Source organism: Cotesia glomerata, linkage group LG4 (genome assembly GCF_020080835.1).
Source record: "Cotesia glomerata isolate CgM1 linkage group LG4, MPM_Cglom_v2.3, whole genome shotgun sequence".
In the NCBI taxonomy this organism is placed as follows: domain Eukaryota; kingdom Metazoa; phylum Arthropoda; class Insecta; order Hymenoptera; family Braconidae; genus Cotesia; species Cotesia glomerata.
Genome location: NC_058161.1, coordinates 3,004,720 through 3,029,081, shown reverse-complemented (window position 1 = coordinate 3,029,081; position 24,362 = coordinate 3,004,720). Strand labels below are relative to the sequence as shown.

Here is a 24,362-nt window from a genome sequence, read left to right as displayed (position 1 = left end):
TACTCAAATGAAAGCTCTTAATGAGTGTAACATCGGGATGAGTTTAGATCTTTAAAAATATCAATAATTAAGAAATGGTCTCGTATCTTATGACTATTGACATTTTTAAAGATATAAGCTCACCCCGACATTACACTCATCGAGACCTTTTATTCGAGTACCCACTTCAATTTCTCATATATTTGTATATGTTATATATATATGTATATATGAAAAATATATCAAAAAGGCATGTGGGTACTCAAATGAAAGCTCTTGATGAGTGTTACATTGGAACGAGCTTATATCGTTAAAAACATCATTAGTTAACAAAATGCAACCGTCATCCTTAGTTCTTAATATTTTCGTTAATATAAGCCCATTCTGATGTTACACTCATCGAGATCTTTCATTTGAGTACCCACATGCACTTTTCATATATTTTATAAATATCATATATATGAAATATATAAAATATATGAAAAATGCATGTGGGTACTCAAATGAAAGCTCTTGATGAGTGTAACATCAAGATGGACTTATATCTTCAAAAACGTCAATAGTTAAAAAAGTACAGTGCAATTTAACAAAAGTCATTATTTAATAAACTAAAATTCTATTTATTTATAGTTCACAGTCATTGCAGTCACGTAGTGACTGCAAGATTATTAGTTGACATTAATCCTATTTAAAAAAAAAATACAAGAATAATTTTTATAAATTTTTATTACTAATACTTGTTATACATAAATTAATGAGCTGCTAATAAAAACAGATTAACGAAACATTGCACATCTTAAAAAAAAATACACCTAAAACTAAAACTACTAATTTACAACAATTCATTATTAATCATAATCAACATAATTCCTAAATTAATTATAATTATAAATAATAATCATAGTATTTATTACACATTACAATTTATCTTATATATATAAAAAACAAACAATTTAGTGCATTTTACATCATAGCTTTTTAAGTATTTAAAAGGCACACTTATTTTGAAAAAATTTGATAACGTGTGTTATTATAATTATTTATGAATTTATGACACACGCACCAAATTTATTATAATTATTATTAAAATTCTTAGACTTTGAGTATTTTTTGTTTATATATTTTACAGTCTTTAATTTAATTGTTCAACAATAAAAATATTAATATTAAAAGCGCTAAACTAATTCCTTAACTATAGCTGCTGGTTGTTTTTTTAATTTAATAATAAAATTATTATTAATTTGTAATTTAATTTGCGTATACAGTACAATTTAATTCATTAATATATATAATATAATATTACAATATTTATATCAATATCTTTATTGGCAAGCTTTAAAAATTTTAATCTAAAATTTTTAAATAAAAATTTTCTTAATCCGAGATCACGGATTTCTTTTTTAGATTAAGAAAAGTTTTTTTTTTTATTTAAAAAATCATTATAATTATTTTGATATTTATTATTTAATTTAATGCCATTTGAATTCAACTAAACAAAAATTTAGGTGAAACAAATAAAATAAAAAATTCGGTGAAAATAAAAAAATATTTAAGTACTTAAAAAAATACATATATATGTATAATATATATATATATATATATATATATATATATATATTTATATATATAAATATATATATGTATGTATTTTTTTTTTTTTTTTTTTTTTAAGTAGTAAGTGAAAAATTAAAACTTATGAGGACGCTATAAAATAATAATAATTTGCAACATTTAAATACACTATTAAAATATCTAAAAAGATAAAGCTGCAAATTGAATACTGTGTTGATAAATGTTCTTCCGTATTTCGTATCTTCACACGAAAATCTCAATCATTTCTTCATCTATTTCTTCCGCCTCCACCTCCAACTTCTCCTTTTGTTATTCGGATTTGCTTGGTAGTACTCTTGGGAACAGCTGTAATTTATAAATGATTTCATTACTTATTATCCAACTGTAATTTTATTTTGTGTCGGAATTGTATTATTATTTATTATTTATCAATATTAATTATTTTATTTTGTTTTTATACAAAATTTATTTAATAAATATTAAGATAGTTCCTTAGAAAAATTCTATTTTCTTGCTGATATTTTAAACTATTTTTTTAGAAATAAAAAAAAATAAAATTTGAGTTATTTATAAAATTTTTGTTGATTTTTTAATATTTAATTGATTATATCTTCAAAATTAAGCTTAAAGATAAAAGCATAGAAATAAATTTTGTATAAACATTTTTTTTGATAAATTGAACCATTTTTTCAATTTCTTAAAAAATATCCAAAAAAGTAACTTTAAAAACTAATAAAATTTTTCTTTGATTTTAAAATATTAAATTGCTCATATCTTCAAAATTACACTGATAAAAAAAAATACTTTTATTAAGAAAATTTTCTTGATACAAGAATTTATGTTCTTGAAAATTTTCAAGAAATATATTCTTGGCTCAAGAACTTGTTAAATTGATTGAAATAATTTTTACTTAATTTAAATAAAGTTATTCTCTTGCTTATCTATCATTCAAAGATAAATATTGATGCTCTTCAGAAATTAATAATTAATAATAATAAAATATTTGATCGTAAGTATAATAAATAATTTTATATAATTACTAAATTAATAAAATTATTTTACACGATGAAGAAAGATTAATAAAATATTCGATCGTCATCAAATTTTTTGAACCAAGAAATTGTTAATTGAGTAAAAGTATTTTTTTTTCTCAGTGTAAGCGCTTTAGCGATAAAAAGAGGGAGATTAATTTTTTGGGAAATTAAATTTTCTATAAATTTTATAAAAATAATTTTTTTTTTATAAGATCAGCCATTTTCTCAATATCTTTAAAAATTATCCAAAAAAGTAACTTTAAAAATTAATACAATTTTTTTTTTTTATTTTGAAATATTAAATTGCTCATATCTTCAAGACTAAGCATTTTAGCGATAAAAACAGGCATTAATTTTTTAGAAAATTAAATTTTCTATAAATTTTGTGAATCCCGGAAAAAATAGACCGGAAAAAGTAGACCTGGAAAAAATTTTAAAGTCATGAAAAATTCATATTATTTAACATTATTTCAGATTTATTAAATTCTATTATTATTATAATTATTTTATAATAATTTTAATGAAATAATGTGATTTTTTCATAAATTTCAAATTTTTTTCGGGTCTATTTTTTCCGATTACCAAATTTTGTATAATCATTTTTTTATAAGACTAATTCTCTCAATATTTTCAAAAATATCCAAAAAAGTAACTTTAAAAACTGATACATTTTTTTTTAATAAAAAAATTTGTAAATTTTTATAAAAATAGAAAAAAATAATATTTACCCCTAAGAAATTGCGTGGAACATATCCCTCGCGATGTCCTAGCCTACTCCACCACCACTCGCGTTCATTATCATCTCCCTTCCTAATTATTTCCAACTGATCGCCAAATTTAAGCGATAACTCATCGTTGTGCTGCGCTTCGTACTCGAACACCGCGTATACTTGTCCATTGTTCATAATGCCCAATTTCTCCTGAACACCTTAAAAATAAAAAATTTCCTGATTAATTATACTGCTTATAAAAAAAAAAAAAAAAAAAAAATAAATAAATGAATAAATAAATATTTAGTACCATCGAACGCAAAATAAAAATACTGTCGTATATTTTCCAAGAAAAGCCAAACCAGTATCTTTTTGTAATTAATTAAGCGTTTAATTAGTACAAACGTGGAAAAATGGTAAAAAAGCAGCATGTTTACTCAGTTTGATGGTAATAAATTCTTTTAATTAACAAGTTAAAAGTAAATATATATATACGTACTGTACAAATACTCAGAACAACCGTCGAAACCTTCTTCGTCCTCTTCGCACTTCTCGGCAGCGGTTTCGTGGTCAGACCAAGTTGTTGCAAAAATACACGCTCCGTGTTCAACAAGAAATTTTACCATCCCCAGATTGTTACAGCTCGCGGCGCAGTGTAACGGTGTCCTGTTAATTAAAATATATTAATATTAATCATTTTTATTAAAGTATTTTTGATTGAATAAATAAATTACACTGTAAAAATTTTTATGATTTTTAATTGATTTTATAATTTTTTAAATTGAATTAAAATTACATAATAAATATTAAGAAAATTTCTAATAATTTGAAACGATTGCATCAATAATGTTTTTTTAATTTTTACAAGTAAATTTTTTTAATAACTTCTCTTTTTAATGTATATTATTAAAAGAATAAGAAAAATTTTGTTTCTATCTTTAGAAACATAATTAAGAAATGACCTTGCATCTTGTGAAATATTGACATTTTTAAAGATATAAGCTCACCCTGATGTTACACTCATCGAGACCTTTCATTTGAGTACCCACATCAATTTTTCATATATTTATGTATATTATATATATATATATATATATATATATATATATATATATATATATATATATATATATATATATATGAAAAATATATCAAAATACATGTAGGTACTCAAATGAAAGCTCTTGAAGAGTGTAACATTGGGATGAGCTTATATCTTTAAAAACGTCAATAGTTAAAAAAATACAATGCAATTTAATAAATATCTTGTGAACTATTGACATTTTTAAAGATATAAGCTCACTCTGACATTGCACTCATCGAGACCTTTCATTTAAGTACCCACATCAATTTTTCATATATTTTATATATTTATATATATTATATATATATATATATATATGTATATAAGGAAAATATATGAAAAATGCATGTGGGTATTCAAATGAAAGCTCTTGAAAAGTGTAACCTCGAGATGAGCTTATATCCTTAAAAACGTCCATATTTAAGAAAGTACAATGCACTTTAACAAATATCTTGTGAACTATTGACATTTCTAAAGATATAAGCTCACTCCGATATTACACTCATCGAGACCTTTCATTTGAGTACCCACATTAATTTTTCATATATTTTATATATTTATATATATTATATATATGTATATATGAAAAATATGTGAAAAATGCAAGTGGGTATTCAAATGAAAGCTCTTGAAGAGTGTAACCTTGGGATGAGCTTATATCCTTAAAAACGTCCATATTTAAGAAAGTACAGTGCAATTTTCTTATTTTTTTCATTTTTTAGCCATAATTTATTTGTAAAAAAAATTCTAAAAATTATCAAATATCTAAAAAATTATTTTATTAGATATTCAATAATTTTTAAACTTTTATAACAAATAAATTATTGCAAAAACAAAAAATTGACTTGTAAAAAATTCATTTTTTTTCAAATAATTTTCTTGTTTAATAAAATAAAAAAATTATCAAGTGACAGCTAACTTTAATAAAATTAAAAGAAAAAATCATTTTTTTACAGTGTAATAAAAATAAAAAAAAAAATACTAACCATCCATCGCTATCCTGAGCATTGACATCGCACCCGAATTCCACCAAGAACTTAACAATATCAAAATGCCCCGCGCAAATGGCATTATGAAGCGCAGTGATGCCTTCGTCATTAGCGGAACTAGGATTAGGAACTTCCTGAGCGGTTTTTTTGACGAGCTCAAGCTCGCCTTCGAGACTGGCGTCGAGCAGAAGGGCCAAGGGATCAAATGAAACCCTCCTGGACATATTAGCTTTCCCAGTTGTCGACTTTAAATTTCCCTTTTTGCGCCTAATCACCTCAGCCTTGGCATCGGCACTGTCGGTTTCGGCTTTCCGATCCTGACCGGTCCCATCCTTCTTCAATTTATCCTCGATATTAATTACATTCAAGGCCTCAACGATATCCGAGTCCTCGAGCTTCTCGTTACACGGAACCTCGTCATCAGTCAACGCCGGTGCTTTGAGGCTGGTGTGATCAATAACGTCACTGGATACCACCGGCTGTTGTTGCTGTTCCGTTTGCATAAGATCTGCTGGTATCTCAGTTTCAGGGAACAAAAATGCCGGCGGCATTTCAATGCGTCGGTTTATTGACACATGGACGTTTGATTTTGAATAGCGCAGGCGAGGCTGCTCTGATAGTAATACTTTTTTCAGTGTCAGTGGACGCGCTTTTATTATCGGGTGGTTCCCGATTGTTGGAACTTCGTTTGGAGAATCTGGTGGAGGCTCGCTCGTTGGAATTGGCGGTATTTCCTCTTCTTTGTCGCTCCTGAAAATATTTTTATTTTTTATTAATCAAATGTTAGTATTTATTCTAAGCAATGATAAAAAAATTTAGAGAAAAATTTTTGAACCAAGAAAATTATTTTTAAGAGCTTCATCTTTATTTATTTATTTAATTAATCTTTATTTATTTATTTAATCTTTATAAATCTTTATTTATTTATTTAATCTTCTTGATTTATATAAAAAATTTTTTTTTTGATTTGAAGAAATTTTAATTAATTTAGAAATTTTTTAATATTAATTTAAGACATAAAAAATGCTTAAAATAATTTTTTTAATGAGTTAAATTTATTTTTTTTTCGGTTTATGTAATTAAAAGAATAAGAAAAATTTTATTTTAATTATAGAATGATTTTTTAAGTTACAATTAATTGAAAAAAAATTCATATGATGTTCTGAAATAATTATTTTATTGTAATTTTTTGGAATATAAATAAATAAATTAGAATTTCAAGCTAGATAAAATTTATCTTGATTTAAGACAAAAAAAAAATCTTCAATTAATTTTGTAGGTTCGAAAATTTTTCTTTTGAACCAAGTTAATTTTTTTTTGCGTATATAATTAAAAGAATAAGAAAAATTCTGTATTAGGTGTATCTAAATGCGACAAAATGGGTTTTTTAAGTTAAATTTAGTGTAATTCAAAAAGTCGGCCTAAAATTGCCTTTTCATGGATTTATATGATTCTCTAAAATAATTTATTATAATTTTTCGAATTTAAAGCTAGATAAAATTTGTTTATTTATTTATTTTGTTTTGTACATATCAATGTAATTATTTATCAAATATAAATCCATAAAATTAAGAAACTAAGCAAAATTTTGTTCAAAGCTTATCTTTATTATAAAATGAGTTTCTATAGTTAAATTTGGTACCATTAGAAAGGTCGTAACCTGAATTTATGTATTTTCACGGTTTGATATTTTTTTCGGCGATAGTCAATTAATCATTTAAATAATTAAGAGAATAATAGAAAATTTGTGCCGGGCATCTTTTTATTTCAAAAGGAATTTTTATAGTTCAATTCGATATCATCAGAAATGTCTCAGCATAAATTTGCGCTCTTTTTATGATTTTGTATATTTTTTGGTTTGTCAAGTTTTTGTCAAGTTTTTCGAGGAGTTTTCAATAATTTTTTGATTCTATAATTTTTTTCCGTCACTTTTATCCATTAAATAATTGTTAATTGATCTTGTGATAGCAATATTATTTCTAAAATTTATTTAAAAATTGCCCAAACTATGAATATTGTAAAAATATTGAAAAATCATTAGCTTGAAGCTTTTTTTATTCATAATTCCTAATTTTTGGTTTTATATCAATAAAAAAATTTAAATAATATTTGATCAATTTTTAGCTTTAAATTTTTTTAAAAAGAATAAAAAATACTTGAAAAAAATTTCTTATTAAAAATATTAATTAAAAACACATCCCTTAATTTACATACGCGCTTAATTTATGTTGTCAAACTATCCTCCATTTTGTCGGTCTTAATTCAAAACTTCTTTCTGCATAAAATTTATTTAAATTTGAAAATCAAAAATTATAAATTACTAATTTTTACATTCAAAATTAACAAAATTTTACCTCATTTATTCCAAATTCATCTCTAAAATTTTTTTATTACAATTTTTCTATAAAACTCACTACACTAAAAAAACTAAAATTTTTTCACTGCAATCTTCTCCCATTTTCCCGAAGATATTATTAATATTCTCACCCAATAATTAACAACATAACAACCTAATGGGCATTTAATGGAGAATGACATAACTCCTCAATTCACTAAATAATAGATTTGATCAATTAATCAAGTTATGCAATAATGAATTAATATCCCAGAGAACAACACTAAACCGCTTATCAATCACTAGTATCTGTCCAATAATTATCAAAATGACGGACTAGAGAGCCAATGGTAAGTATCAAACAATTGTCACTGGGTAATTGTATCGCATGTTACTATCTATTTCAGTATCTATTTATTTGTATCCCACCAACGGATTTCCTACTCAGCCAAATCGATCGCGTACTAATTAACATTTATAATTAAACTGATAAACGTAATTGGGTTGGTTTCTTTTTTCGACTTATAGACTCAATAGAAAGTCTTATATTGGTGCAATACCATAATCATAATTAATTAATAGAATATTTTTATAATTATTTATAATTTAATGGATTTGTGATTTATAATAATTTTAAAATTTCTTTTATTGATAAAAGTTAATATAAAATAATTAAAAGATAAAATTTAACAATTAGATTTTTAAAATTGTACGTGCAACTTTTTTTTTATCTATAATTTAATTGATAAAAAAAATTTTTAATGAAAATTAAATTAGCCGAAATCTAAAAATTTTAATAATTAATTTTATTGGAAAAATTATTACAAAAAAATATGAAAAATTATAATTTTTTCTAAATAATTTTTTCGCATTTAATTTAATTATTAAAAAAAAAATAAAAAATTGTTAAACGTCGGCTAATTTTAGTATCATTAATTCAGACCTGAAGATCATTATTAATAATTAATATAAAACTTTTATAATTAAATTCTCATTAAAAATAAACTCGAACAAAATCCCGCTCAATTAACTATCAATCATAAACTAAAACAAAAATCATTTAATTAACAATTATTGATCCAAGATAATTCTGAATAAGATTACCGTAATTATCAATGTTTCCATAATAATCGAGAAACTCACCTAGTGAATACAGCGGGCGACTTAACTCCCTCGGAGACTATCGTATCACCACCTTCAGGCTTATCCTGGCTGTTCAACCTGGGGGGTGGATTAGGCTTAATGGGTTTAGGCGGTAGCGCGGGTTTCATCTTGTCCTCACATTTGTTCTCAATCAGAGTCCCGGTTTTCCTTTCATTGTCCGGCTTAGCCCGCTCGTACTCGTACAACTTATCCGGGACCTTTGCGGGGGGTTCCAATTTCGCAGAATGATCGTGCTTGATCTCGAACTTGGTGACTGGAACGGGATGTTCCTTTGCGTTAGCCGGTTCCGAGTACTTGTTAAGCTCCTGCTGCTTAAACTGTAAATTAGCGGGCTCGTATTTGTACTGTGAGTGCTCGTATTTAGACCTGATTAAATTATCGTGTCCTTCGTGGCCCTTCGTCGCGAACTGATGAGTCTGTATCGACCCGTTTTCGAACCTAGTCTCTTCGTTAGAATTTGCCGGGCCGGTTGTCGAACTGACGCCCAGTTTTTTCTCTAATTTCGCCTCGGAAGTGATTCCTGGAGCCGCGGGGGGAGGATTGGCCGTAGTGGTTGGGTTGTAGCTCATCGGAGCAGGAAATCCTGGAAAGTTAGCGCTTCCCAAGTTGCTGAGCGACGCCTGGGGGAAATTGTTGAGCGGATTTTTCACAAAGTTGCTCGAAGTGAAGGTATGCCTCGGGTAAGTCGTCGTAGTGACCGTCGTCGCTTCTACAGCGGTCGTTGAAGCATTTGAATTTGGATTTGGGCTGTTGGAATTTACACTTGTAGGCTGGACGATAGATCGCTCGTTGTAGCTTTGGATTTGCGGTCCAGGGTGACCGCGACCAATCAAACTTAATGTCTGCGGCATCACCGGGTGGATCTTTGTTGAGGATGTTTGATATATTGGAGATTTTACTGGGAAACTCGGTGCTACGCTGGACACTGGCTTTGCGTGGGTCGCTAGGCTTCGGTGATTGTGCGATTGAGGAACCGAGGATTTTTCCGGAATTGAAGTGGGAACCTGCTTCTGGTGGGCGAGCGGCCGGGAACTTACTAGGTTTTGATTTTCGCTGCTTTGATTGCTCGTGGGAGGTATCACGATGTTGTTTAAGTTGTTGTTATTGTTATTGTTATTGGGGGTGGTTGTGGTGATTGCCGGGCTGTTATTGTTGCTGGTGGTTAAGTGCGAGATAAAGTTTGATGGTTGGGTGGCAAAAGTTTGAGCAGCTGTGTGCTGCGGTGGAGATAATTGCTGGAGTTGTACTGAAGGCTGATTTATTCCTAATAGTTGAGATTGACCTGCAAGTTATAATAATTGTGTTAGGGGTTTGTTGGGGGAATTTTTTATTGATTAGAGACTGTTTTTATTATTATTGTTATTATCTATATTATTAAGAGAATAAGGAAAATTTTGTTTCCAGTTAAGTATTTAGACTGCATTCGAAACTAGATACATAGTTAAAAAATGACCTTGTATCTTGAGAAATATTGAGATCTTTAAAGATATAAGCTCATTCCGATGTTACACTCATCGAGATCTTTCATTTGAGTACCCACATCAATTTTTCATATATTTATGTATATTATATATTTATGTATATTATACATGAAAAATATATCAAAAATGCATGTGGGTACTCAAATGAAAGCTCTTGATGAGTGCAACATCGGAATGAGCTTATATTGTTAAAAACATCATTAGTTAACAAAATGTAATAGTCATTCCTTAATTCTTAACATTTTCGAAAATATGTCCATTCTGATGTTACTCTCATCGAGACCTTTCATTTGAGTATCCACATCAATTTTTCATATATTTATATATATTATATATATGTATATATGAAAAATATATCAAAATGCATGTGGGTACTCACATAAAAGCCCTCGATAAGTAGGACATCAGGATGAGCTTATATCCTTGAAAATATCACTATTTAAGAAATGATATTGTATATCGTCAACTAATGAAATTTTAAAGGATATAAGCTTATCCTGATGTTACACTTATCGAGACCTTTCATTTGAGTACCCACATCAATTTTTAATATATTTTATATATTTATATATATGTCTGTATGAAAAATATATCAAAATGCATGTAGGTACTCAAATAAAAGCTCTTGAAGTGTGTAACATTGGACTGAGCTTATATTGTTAAAAACATCATAAGTTAACAAAATGCAATAGTCATTCCTTAATTCTTAACATTTTCGAAAATATAAGTCCATTCTGATGTTACTCTTATCGAGACCTTTCATTTGAGTATCCACATCAATTTTTCATATATTTATATATATTATATATATGTATATATGAAAAATATATCAAAATGCATGTGGGTACTCACATAAAAGCTCTCGATGAGTGGGACATCAGGATGAGCTTATATCCTTAAAAATATCACTATTTAAGAAATGATATTGTATATCTTCAACTAATGATATTTTAAAGGATATAAGCTCATCCTGATGTTACACTTATCGAGACCTTTCATTTGAGTACCCACATCAATTTTTCATATATTTTATATATTTATATATATGTCTATATGAAAAATATATCAAAATGCATGTGGGTACTCAAATGAAAGCTCTGGAAGAGTGTAACATCGGAATGAGCTTATATTGTTAAAATCATCATAAGGTACCAAAATGCAACAGTCATTCCTTAATTCTTGACAATTTCGCAAATATAAGTCCATTCTGATGTTACAATCATCAAGAGATTTCATTTGAGTACCTTGTACTTTTCATATGCACTTTTCATATATTTTATAAATATCATATATATGAAATATATAAAATATATGAAAAATGCATGTGGGTACTCAAACGAAAGCTCTTGATGAATATAACACCGGGATGAGCTTATATCTTTAAAAACGTCGATATTTAACAAAGTACAGTGCAAGTTAACAAAATTCATTATTTAATAAAGCAAAATTTTAATTTTTAATAGTTTACAAGTCACGGCAGTCACATAGTGACTGCAAGGTAGCTAGTTATTATTATTATTAAATTAAAAAAAATTCTTGATTCGATTAAAATTAAACTAGAGTAATTATGACCCTTTACAACTTTATAGTTTCAAAATAACCAATCTATTAATAGCCTTGCGCAAGATACACTAATTTTGGTTTGTAAATTCAATTTTCTAATTAACGAAACTTGATGATGAAATAGATACCACATAAAATTATAATTAACCAAATTTTCTCTTTTCAAACTATTAAATCATTATTTTTAACAAATATTCAATTTCTCTCATTTTTTTTTTTAATTTTAAATAAATATATTGAAAAAAAAAGAAACTATTTTTTACTAAAATTCATTGGAAGTAAATTTCTTTTATTAAAAAATTCAATTAATATTCAATTTATCTTTTTTTATAAAATTCTATTTTTTATTTGAATTCATTTTTATCTTATAATTTTGCAAATATTTTATTAAATATATAATAAATTAATTGTCCAACTAAAACTAAGTAAACATAATAAATAAATCAATCATTAATTTTTTTTTTATATTCAATATTTAATGTTAAAAAATCTTCATTTACTAAAAAGTTACTGAATTAAAAATTTTTTTAGTGAAGACAATTTAAATAATAAAAAAAAAAAATCGTGTGCCAGCTTCAATAAATCACATCTCGTTTTATTAATTATTATCATCATTATTTCCGCGAACAATTAAAAATAAAAAAAAGTAACGATCTCGTTAAAGAATTTGACTAACAGGAAAATAACAATTTACCTTGAATGTGTGACTGTGATTGACTGTGTGCAATTTGCTGCTCTAACTGCTGTAAAGTTGCCCGTTGTCCAATTTGCGACGCGCTCTGACTATGTTGAATTTTGTTGCTATTATTTTTATTAACATCATCATCTATAGGCTTGAGATTAACGGTGAATTTAGTGTTGTACGGCAGCGTCTGATACTTGGGGTCGTTCTTGTTAATGTTAAAATTGTTCTCATTGTTGTCATTGTTCGGAATATGGCTGTAGGGCTCAATCGCCGCGATATTGCCCGCGGGTCGCAATTTGTTATTATTGTTATTATTGTAATTATTGATGTTGTTATTATTATTATTGTTGTTGTTATTATTGTTATTATTGTTGTTGTTATTGATATTAGTGGAGGTCGTAATGAAGTCTTGATGATGTTTGTTCGACTGGTCGATGAGACAGGGCGTCATTGTGGTGCTGGTAGAACTCGTAGTTATTGTCGAAGCAGAGCTCATTTGATGATGATTGTTTGCTATTTGTTGTTGGGTTAGCAATCGCTGGTTTAATGCGCGTTTACGTTGCAATCTACCTTGCAGTTGAGCTATTCGCGCGTCTATTGATACCATTTCTGCTTGACGCTGCGCCAGGACTAATCTTTGCTGGGACACTACTTGGTTTTGTTGTTCGTTCATTTTGTTGCGAAACTGAAATTATTTTTACTATTTTATAAAATATTTTTTATTATTTATTTAATTATTATTGTGCTCAAAATTGATCATTTTTTTTATTTATAATATTAATTTTTTTTAATTTAACCCTTAAAAAATTTTTATTTGACGTTATTTTTATTAATAATTTTTAATCATATACTTTAGTAGTAATTTAATATTTAAAATAGTTTAAAATTTAAAATAATAGTAACTTTTGCCATTTTTTTTTTAAATAAATAATTGAAGTTATAAAGTAAATTTATTGAGATGAAAAAAAAAAAATTGAAAAAAAAAATATTGGGATTGGACAAAGCGGGGAATCGAACCTGGATCCCTTTAATTAAGAGTTTAGAGCTGTTATTAAGTGGAAGCCTAAACATATCAGTGGTTTAAAGTTTTCAATAAAATTAAAGTGAAATTTCAAGGATCAATTAAAGAATTTAAAAGGTTTCAAAATATTTGATTTATTATAATTTTTTGGAGTAGTTACAAATAAATAAATAAGAATTTCAAGCTAGATGAAATTTGTCTTGATTTACGAAAAAAAAAAAATCTTCAATTAATTTTGTAGGTTCGAGAATTTTTCTTTTGAACCTAGTTAATTTTTTTTTGCGTATATAATTAAAAGAATAAGAAAAATTCTGTATTAGGTGTATTTAAATGCGACAAAATGGGTTTTTTAAGTTAAATTTAGTGTAATTTAAAAAGTCGGCCTAAAATTGCCTTTTCAAGGATTCATATGATTCTTTAAAATAATTTACTATAATTTTTCGAATTTAAAGCTAGATAAAATTTGTTTATTTATTTATTTTGTTTTGTACATATCAATGTAATTATTTATCAGATTAGTTAATTATATATCAATGTAGTTATTTATCAAATATAAATCCATAAAATTAAGAAACTAAGCAAAATTTTGTTCCAAGCTTATCTTTATTATAAAATGAGTTTCTATAGTTAAATTTGGTACCATTAGAAAAGTCGTAACCTGAATTTATGTATTTTCACGGTTTGATATTTTTTTCGGCGATAGTCAATTAATCATCTAAATAATTAAGAGAATAATAGAAAATTTGTGCCGGGCATCTTTTTATTTCAAAAGGAATTTTTATAGTTCAATTCGATATCATCAGAAATGTCTTAGCGTAAATTAGCGCCCTTTTTATGATTTTATATATTTTTTGGTTTGTCAATTTTTTGTCAAGTTTTTCGAGAAGTTTTCAATAATTTTTTGATTCTATAATTTTTTTCCGTCACTTTTATCCATTAAATAATTGTTAATTGATCTTGTGATAGCAATATTATTTCTAAAATTTATTTAAAAATTACCCAAACTATGAATATTGTAAAATCATTAGCTTGAAGCTTTTTTTATTCATAACTCCTAATTTTTGGTTTTATATTATTAAAAAAATATAAATAATACTTTATGAATTTTTAGCTTTAAATTATTTTAAACAGAATAAAAAATTTCATAATTTTTAACATTTTAAAAATTAGATTGCTATTTATTATAATTATAAAAAATCTAAATTTTGAACTTACCATAAGCTCTCGACGCAGTTTTTCAAGCTCAGCACTAGCAGTAGACGGTACTTGCCCCCCGACGGCACTTCCAGCAGCATTTCCGTTGTGTCGACCACGCAACTCCTCGAGTTGTCGTGTCAGCTCCTCAACCTTAGCGACAGCCAGCGATAATTCTTTTTCTTTTTCATTGAACAGGGCTCTTATGCAGTCTAGGTCGGAGGCTGCAAGCACACAACAATAAATAAGATAAAAAAAAACTATTAATAACTATAAGTATAAGTATATATAAGATGACACTGGGGATTAGTTTTGTCGAGGGAGATTAAATTTATAGCAAAAAAAATAGAGCTAAAAATTTATTATAGAAATTGTGTAATGTAATACAATATAAAATCGATTGGTAGATTGGCATGCTCTAAAAAACGTCGAGACAATACCGAGAGGCTTTTCATTTATATATATATATAAATTTTTTTTTTTTTTTTTAATAATATTTCTGGAGAATTTTTAACATTTTTTATTTTTACAACGAATTTATTAAATATAAAAATATTTAATTATAAAATTTAATGAGTAAAAAATTTTTAATTACATGGGAAAGATAATATATTTTTTAATGTAATTTATTTATTTATAAATATTATTTTTAAACAATTAATCCCGGACTAAGATGAAAAACATGACACATTTTAACCAGAATAATAAAATGACAAACAAAGGCACGAAATTTGAAAAGAGCTTTTCACACCTCAAGTGGTTTGTTTTGTGTATTATACACTAAAATAATATAATAATAAAGAGGAAAAGACGAAAGAGAAAAAATATTTCTTTGTCCTTTTAGTTGCGAGCGGATCTTATGAGCTGCATAATATAAAAGCCTGCGACCCACGCGTACGTCCAAATAAACGAGCTCCGAGGAAAGAGTTTGTCGGGTAAAAAAGTTTGTGAAAAAGACAGAGACGAGGTGCGGCAATAGCGACATAATGACTTCAAAGACTGCCTCTCTAACTACCCCCGTCTTCATTATTTTCTTTTCATGCTTTTAATTCTATTTACAACCACGTACATTCGGGATGGAAGTTGATTACATCGTGGATAAGCAAGTAATTTATGACACAATGCCCTAATTTTCGCTATTTATCCAAGAAAACTCGTCGCTTGCTTTTATAAATATTAAACTGCTTGATTAATTTTTTAAAAGATCGTTCTAGGGCTTGAAAAGAAAGTTTTTGCAGTATGAACGAATATTGTTGACAAAATGGCGGAGTTTATGAAATGGCGGGCTTAATTTGAGGTTCTGGGTTCGAATCCCGCTGTCAAAGTTTTTTTTTTTTTTTTTTTATTAACTATTAATAATTTAATTAATTTAGAGACAGTTATTTAATTTATTAAATTTTAATAAATATTTTTTAACATTCAATAAATATTTATTTGGGAGAAAAGTACATTTATTAATAGTTAATAAGTATTTATTGATAGTTAACAAATATTTATTAACAGTTAATAAATATTTTGTTGAGTGGATTTGTTTCGCTTGCAATGTCATATGATACGAAGATTGCTTAAAAACAAAAATCATCTTTATAAATTATTTGCATTAATTATATTACATTGTATTAACGTTTATTGTAAAATACCAAATTCTATCACAGCTCATAATTATCTTTTATATTTTTAAATATTAAAAACGTTAATTTATTGAGTGAATTGAATTATTATCACGTATTCCAGCTATACACTGATAAAAGGATTTGTTTATAGTTAAAAATATTTGTTAATATTTAACAAATCATTTATTAGAGACCACTTTTTAGTCCTTAACAAATATTTCTTAGTATTTAAAAAGATTTATTAATATTTAATAAATGAATATCAGATTTATTAAATACAAACAAATCATTTTAAATACTAAGAAATATTTGTTTGATACTAAAAAATGGTCTCTAATAAATGATTTGTTAACTATTAACAAATATTTTTTTAATACAAATAAATCCTTCTATCAGTGTAGGGTTATAAAAAGTGTCAAAAGAAAATTGCTACTTTTGCTTTTTATTTTAAATAAATATTTATTAACAGTTAATAAATTGTACTTAATAAATTACTTATTAACTGTTAATAAATATTTGTTAACTGTTAACAAATATTTATTAACATTTAATAAATCGTATTTAATAAATAATTTATTAACTGTTAATAAATATTTATTAAATCCTGATGTTAAAAAATCATTTATTAACAGTTAATAAAACTTATTAAATATAAATAAATCCTTCTATTAGTGTAAAACAACTAAAATAAAAAAATTCTAATTTTTTTTTAATATTAAAAAGCTTAATTAATTTTTTAAAAGCGCATTTTACAGTTAAAAAATGAAGTTTTTATATTTAGAGCTAAAATTGTTGACAAAATGGCAGATTTTATGAAATGGCGGACTAAATTTGAGGTTCTGGGTTCGAATCTCGTTCTCAAACTTTTTTTTTTTTTTTTTAAATAGTTGAGTCAAAAATAATTGTACTAAATATAATAAAAAAAAATTAAAATGGAAAAATAATCTACAACTGAAAAACAACTCTAACTCTTCAGCATAAAAAACAACCCGCAGATTATTGATGAAGGCTTTAGCAAGCCGACTGTTAAAACCACCGGTTATCCAGCTGAATAATTTTTACAACCAAATAAATATATACAAGAATAAATTTTTATTATATAAAACTAAAATCGGTTTCCAATACTCGATATTTGAGGCTTTTATCTATCCGAAACTCCCCCCCCCCCCTCTTGATTTTATTGTTCAGACTCGGATTTTTATTTACAATTTTCTTCGGCTATTTTTCTTTGGATCTTTACGGACTATAGCACTGCTGTGCAACAGCTAAACGATATACCTTTGCAAACAAATTTATGGAGCTATTAAAGTCTGAAAGAGTTTGAAATTATAGGTAATCGTTAACTTGACTTCTAATCGGGCTATCGAAGACTCTATAATGCTAGTGTTCGGTTAAATATATTTTTATTACTAATTGTAAATTGTAAATGTTTTTCAGTGTGAGCTTTGAATTATTTAATGATTCATACCGACAATAAGTAGGAGGTTAAATTAAAGCCTATATAAATTACAAGATTAAAAATATATACAATAGAGAGAAAATTCGATTTTATGTATTATATAATAGCCATCAATTTTAACTTGGCATTTATCTTTTTTACATAAAAAAACTTTTAAAAATTAAAATAATGTTAATTATTTAAGAAAATAATACATACATTTACTCAATATTTATTACATTTACATCAATATTTAAGGAAAGATATTGCATCTCGCCAACAAATGATATTTTAAGACATATAAGCTCATGCCGATGTTCCACTCATCAAGAGCTTTCATTTGAGTACCCACATGCATTTTTCATATATTTTATATATTTCATATATATTATATTTATAAAATATATGAAAAGTGCATGTGGGTACTCAAATGAAAGGTCTCGATGAGTGTAACATCAGAGTGGACTTATATTTACGAAAATGTTAAGAATTAAGGAATGACTGTTGCATTTTGTTAACTAATGATGTTTTTAACAGTATAAGCTCATTCCGATGTTACACTCATCAAGAGCTTTTATTTGAGTACCCACATGCATTTTGATATATTTTTCACATATATATATATATATATGAAAAATTGATATGGGTACTCAAATGAAAGATTTTGATGAATGTAATATCGGGATGAGCTTATATCTTTAAAAATGTCAATAATTCACAAGATACTTATTAAATTGCATTGTACTTCCTTAGCTATTGACGTTTTTAAAGAAATAAGCTCATCCTGATGTTACACTCATCAAGAGCTTTCATTTGAGTACCCACATGAATTTTGATATATTTATATATATTATATATATATATATATATATATATATATATATATATATATATATATATATATATATATATATATATATGAATATATGAAAAATGCATGTGGGTACTCAAATGAAAGGTCTCGATGAGTAAAACATCGGGGTGAGCTTATATCTTTAAAAATGTCAATAGTTCTCAAGATACAAGCTCATTTCTTAATTATGTATCTAGAGATCGAGCATTTTCGAATCCAGCCTAAATACTTATGATAATAAATTGACTAACAGTAAGAATGATATGAAACCTTGAAAAGGCATAAATTCAAGTTAAGACCTTTGTTATTATTGACATTAAATTCACTGAAAAAACCAATTTTATTATAAAACTATCCTGGAGACAAAATTTTTTTTATTCTCTTAATAATATAGATGTAATACATAGATTTACTGGGTCCATTATAATTTAATAAATTAATTAATAATTAATAAACTTTACTTTACTAACTGAAAGAATAAAATTTTTTAAATTATTGATTTAATTTGGAAGAATGATAAAAAATTGAATGAACGCGGAAAAATTTAATTAATAAATAGAATTTATTGCAGTTTTTAATGGCGAGTCTGACTAGTGTAATACTGTAAAAATTACATTATTTCTGAGACATATATCAACTAGTTTCATTAAAAACCTACGACAGTTTATAATACTAAAAGGTTTAAACCTTTTAATTTCGTTCTTACATTTAATAACTCACACTGTCACTTTTCGTATTAATTATTTACATTTCGATAATTGAGCTCGAGTTTCTCGAATTACAGGCTCAGCTGTAATAATTCACAGTATATTTATTATTATCGATAATTAGTAGCTGATACTGTAAATATTATTCTTACAATTAAGAATACATTTATTCTGATAAAATTAAAAAATTCATCACCGACAAATCGAATTTTTTAAAGTTTAAGTTATTAACTATTAATTTATCAATAAATAACTTTAAAAATAATAAGTAACTTCTAGTTAAAACTTTCACCCAACTTAAAATACATTCCGAGTTGTAAAATTAGGTATTTACAATTGTCTTTGCATTATTACAAGATACACTGAGAGAAAAATTTTCTGTTGAAAGAAAATCAGCTACATTGTAATAATAAATTAATTTATTTAAAATTTTAAACAATTTTATTCCTTAGCTGAATAAATTATAATTTTTTTCAGTAACTTTCTTATTAAAAAAAAAAGTTTTCTAAATTTGGAAAAAATCAATTTTAAGTAGACAACTTCAAAATTTTTATCCAAAATTCTTTTTTTATTAACTGTTATTATTAATTCTTTTAACTATTAATTTATCAATAAATAACTTTAAAAATAATAAGTAACTTTTAGTTAAAACTTTCATCCAACTAAAAAAACATTCGAAGTTGTAACACTTGCAGTTTTTTACGAGGTACCTCTATTTACTCTAAAAACTGTTATGTTTCCACTTCTCTTTTTTTCCGTGCCATAATAATGAGACTAACACACTTTCTTGAAAGTAAAATATGGAGAATTTTTTTTATATGAAACATTTTTTTCTTTTTGTTAGCGGCGAAAAAATTAGAATTTAAATAAAACGTCAGATAAAAATTAGCGATTAAAAACGATGAATAAGATATAGTGTAGCATAAAAAAACGCTGAGACTGCAATGATATTCTCGTGGTGGTGTAAGTATGAATGGCATTATCACCAAGTTTTTATAATGGAGAATAGACATCAGCATTTGCTCGGATGCCGGGGTTTAAACTTTTGCGGACGTGATGAGAGTGTTGGGCTCGGAGCAGGATGCTCCGAGCTCAACTTTTTACAATTGAAAGACACTTTATAGGTATACACTGAACACTCAGGTGTGTGCCAACTTGAACTATTACTGTATGGAACCAACACCGCGCTCTGAGTTGAATGTAAAGAGCCCGCTGTGGGTTAGCAATTTAAGAGACAGACATTACAACATCCCTTTTTCAAACATGACCTATTTTAAGATAATAATTCATATTCGAACAGTACTTATTATGCCAAGGATGTTTTCGATCTGTGACTTCGACATTTCCGGATTTATAGAATTAAATCCTGGATTATAATAACACACTTTAATAGAAGAATCTGTTAGAGATGAATAAATTGATTTTTTGACTGTTCAGAATATTTTTGTTTTTAAGTTATGAATAAATTATTTTTTGATTATTGAATTATTTTTTCTAGATGATTGAAAATTTTTTTTTATCAGTTCAAAAGTTTTCAATAATATAAGCTCGTTCTGATATTACGTTCATCAAGACCTTTCATTTGAATACCCACATGTACTTTTCATATTTTTTATATATATCACAAATATCATATATATAAAATATATGAAAAAATTCGTGTGGGTACTCAAATGAAAGGTCTTGATAAGAATAACATCACAATTGAGTTATATTTACGAAAATGTTTATAATTAAGGAATAGTTGTTGTATTTTCTTAACTAATGATGTTTTCAATAATATAAGCTTGTTCCGATGTTACACTCATCAAGACCTTTCATTTGAGTACACAGTAAAAAATTTTTCGTCACTGTGTAAAGTGTAAAAATGTTTGTGTAGAATTTGACAATTTGACACAATAGAGTGTTGATTCAACATAAATTGTGTAAAAAAAGTCATCAACACAAATTTTTGTGTTAAATTTGACGAAAAATTTTTTACTGTGTACCTACATGCATTTTGATATATTTTTCATATATACATATATATAATATATATAAATATATGAAAAAATGATGTGGGGACTCAAATGAAAGGTCTTAATGAGTATAACATCAGAATTGACTTAAATTGACGAAATTTTTAATAATTAAGGAATAACTGCTGTATTTCGTTAACTAATGATGTTTTCAACAATATAAGCTCATTCCGATGTTACACTCATCAAGACCTTTCATTTGAATACCCACATCAATTTTTCATATATTTTATATATTTCACAAATATCATATATATAAAATATATGAAAAAAATCATGTGGTTACTCAAATGAAAGGTCTCGATCTGTATAACACCAGAATTGACTTATATTTACGAAAATTTTGATAATTAAGGAATAACTGTTGTATTTTGTTAACTAATAATGTTTTCAACAATATAAGCTCGATCGGATGTTATACTCATCAAGACCTTTCATTCGAGTACCTACATGCATTTTGATATATTTTTCATATATACATATATGATATATATAATATATATATTATATATAATATATATAAATATATGAATAATTGATGTGGGGACTCAAATGAAAGGTCTTAATGAGTATAACATCAGAATAGACTTAAATTTACGAAATTTTCAATAACTAAAGAATAACTGCTGTATTTTGTTAACTAATGATGTTTTCAACAATATAAGCTCATTCCGATGTTACACTCATCAAGACCTTCCATTTGAATACCCACATCAATTTTTCACATATTTTATATATTTCACAAATATCATATATATAAAATATATGAAAAAAATCATGTGGTTACTCCAATGAAAGGTCTCGATCTGTATAACACCAGAATTGACTTATATTTACGAAAATTTTGATAATTAAGGAATAACTGTTGTATTTGTTAACTAATAATGTTTTCAACAATATAAGCTCGTTCCGATGTTATAATCATCAAGACCTTTCATTTGAATACCCACATGCAGTTTTCATATATTTTACAAATATCATATATATAAAATATATAAAAAAATTTGTGTAGATACTATTTTACCGGTAGGCATTTTCTGATACTCAAAAAATTTCAGCTAAATAAAAAGAGATTTTAAAAATTTGTTGACCCATATATTATTATTATTTTTTAGCTTGAATCTCATTGTACTTTGAAGTTCTTTATTTCCATTGAAAGTACCAAAGTTTTATATAATGATCTATTCAAAGATTTTTCCTCGCATTTATAGAAAGTAATTCAGCTTGTAGTAATTTTTATTCACTCACAACTCTCACTAAAACCTTATAGGATTATTCAGAATCATTTTTGAGATCAATGGTGAAGTAATAAATGTCCTAATAAAATATATAAGTAAAATAAACATAACTTTATTTATATAAGCACCGAAAGAATGTGAAGAGCTGGATTATTGCGAACTAGTTTTATGAATGGATGGAGATAATTCTCGTGAGAATAAGGTAAGAAATAAAGTAATAATAATAATAGTAAAGTAGTGAGTTTAGGAGGAGGATAAGGGAGTAAATACAGTGAGAGGGTGGATTTCTAGATGGAGTTGGTTTAAAAACAGAAGAATGCCGTTTAGCAGACGTGCATCGAGGAAAATTGTGAAAAAGTGAGTGGAAAATAAGAAGAAAAAATCTAACAACCAACGAATATAGTTACAGAAAGAGATTCGAGGTGTTGCCGGAACATGCAGCTAAATGCGTTCGTGCGGTTGCATTTAAACGAGTATTTTATATAAAAATAAAAATTTAAGAAAAACAACAAGTGGATCGAAAACACGAGCTTTATTTCAAGTTGGGGATTGAAGAATTCGGTTATTTTGGCATTGAAATATATTTTTCGAGGAATAAATGAATGAAACAAGCGAATGATAAATAAGTAGATAACTATTGGATAAAGATTTAGTTCCATTTAATAAGATTTAGTAATAAATTAAATGAATTAGTAACAAACCTTTAATTACCAAATATTTATTAATGGTTACTAAATCATTTATTAAAGCTCATTTATTTCCACCAAATAAATATTTAATAGTATTTAAAAAATTATTTATTGCTACTGAATAAATTGTTAATTGGTATTTAAGAAATTAATTTTTTAACTAATTTTAGCGTATAGCCTAACTTTTTTACTCAAAATAAATCAAAATAGTTCAAATAAATAATTTTAAGTAAAAATTTAAGGTATTATAAAGAAAAGAATCTCATTAAATTGTAATTTTTTATTTGAGACTTATAAAATTAATAATTAAACAAGTTTTTAACATATCAATAACAGACTAATTGAAAAATTTAAACTAAACTCCACTGAGAAATGACATATAAGCCATTTGGGAGTATGTGTGTTTTCAAAGGGAAGATAAATCTCCCAAAATCGAGCTGAATACAATAATCTAAGTCAGCCCGAGTAAAAACAGAATTCCGCCGCACCACCGCTTTTTAAGCGCCGCACCACCGCTGCACTACAGCCGTGACAATTTTGATTATTTTACAAGTGCCGCATCACTGCCGCATCACCGCCGTGACAAGTAAATAAATTTCTATTCGCCGCACCACAGCTGTGACGTGCCCGGGTAAAAATAAAATAATTATTTTTTACGAAAAAATAATAAATTTCGTTCGACCGACGTACCACCGCTGCACTACCGCCGCACCATACCGCTGTTTTATGGTATATACATTGAAATAAATATATTTGTTGATCATTTAAATAGCTTAACTAAATTTGTCAGTTAACTATGGCTTGCAGCGCAGTTGGCAATGTTCGAGATTTTCATTCAGACGATCCAGGTTCGAATCCCATCACAGTTTAATTTTTAAAATTCTTTCAAGTATCTGGATAGGCGTGCCACTTCTGTGCAACCCGAGGATGAAATTAAAAATCTACATCAACAATACGACTAAAAAAATCAGTAACTTCGCGGTGCTTTGGCCTGA

General features: G+C 26.4%; 1 protein-coding gene across 4 annotated transcripts in view; it reads right to left on the bottom strand.

The window, feature by feature from the left end:
• Positions 1 to 1,654: 1,654 nt before the first annotated feature.
• The window catches only part of LOC123263744 (apoptosis-stimulating of p53 protein 2), a 144,767-nt gene continuing 122,059 nt past the window's right edge, over positions 1,655 to 24,362 (bottom strand). For all 4 annotated transcript variants that reach the window (XM_044726719.1, XM_044726720.1, XM_044726717.1 and 1 more), the window contains 7 exons: positions 14,833 to 15,035; positions 12,606 to 13,281; positions 8,847 to 10,149; positions 5,366 to 6,118; positions 3,795 to 3,961; positions 3,314 to 3,513; positions 1,655 to 1,896 (listed from right to left, as the gene is read on the bottom strand). In XM_044726719.1, coding sequence (XP_044582654.1) covers positions 1,861 to 1,896; positions 3,314 to 3,513; positions 3,795 to 3,961; positions 5,366 to 6,118; positions 8,847 to 10,149; positions 12,606 to 13,281; positions 14,833 to 15,035 — 3,338 coding nt within the window. In that variant the 3' untranslated portion in view covers positions 1,655 to 1,860. The remainder of the gene's footprint in view (positions 1,897 to 3,313; positions 3,514 to 3,794; positions 3,962 to 5,365; positions 6,119 to 8,846; positions 10,150 to 12,605; positions 13,282 to 14,832; positions 15,036 to 24,362) is intronic.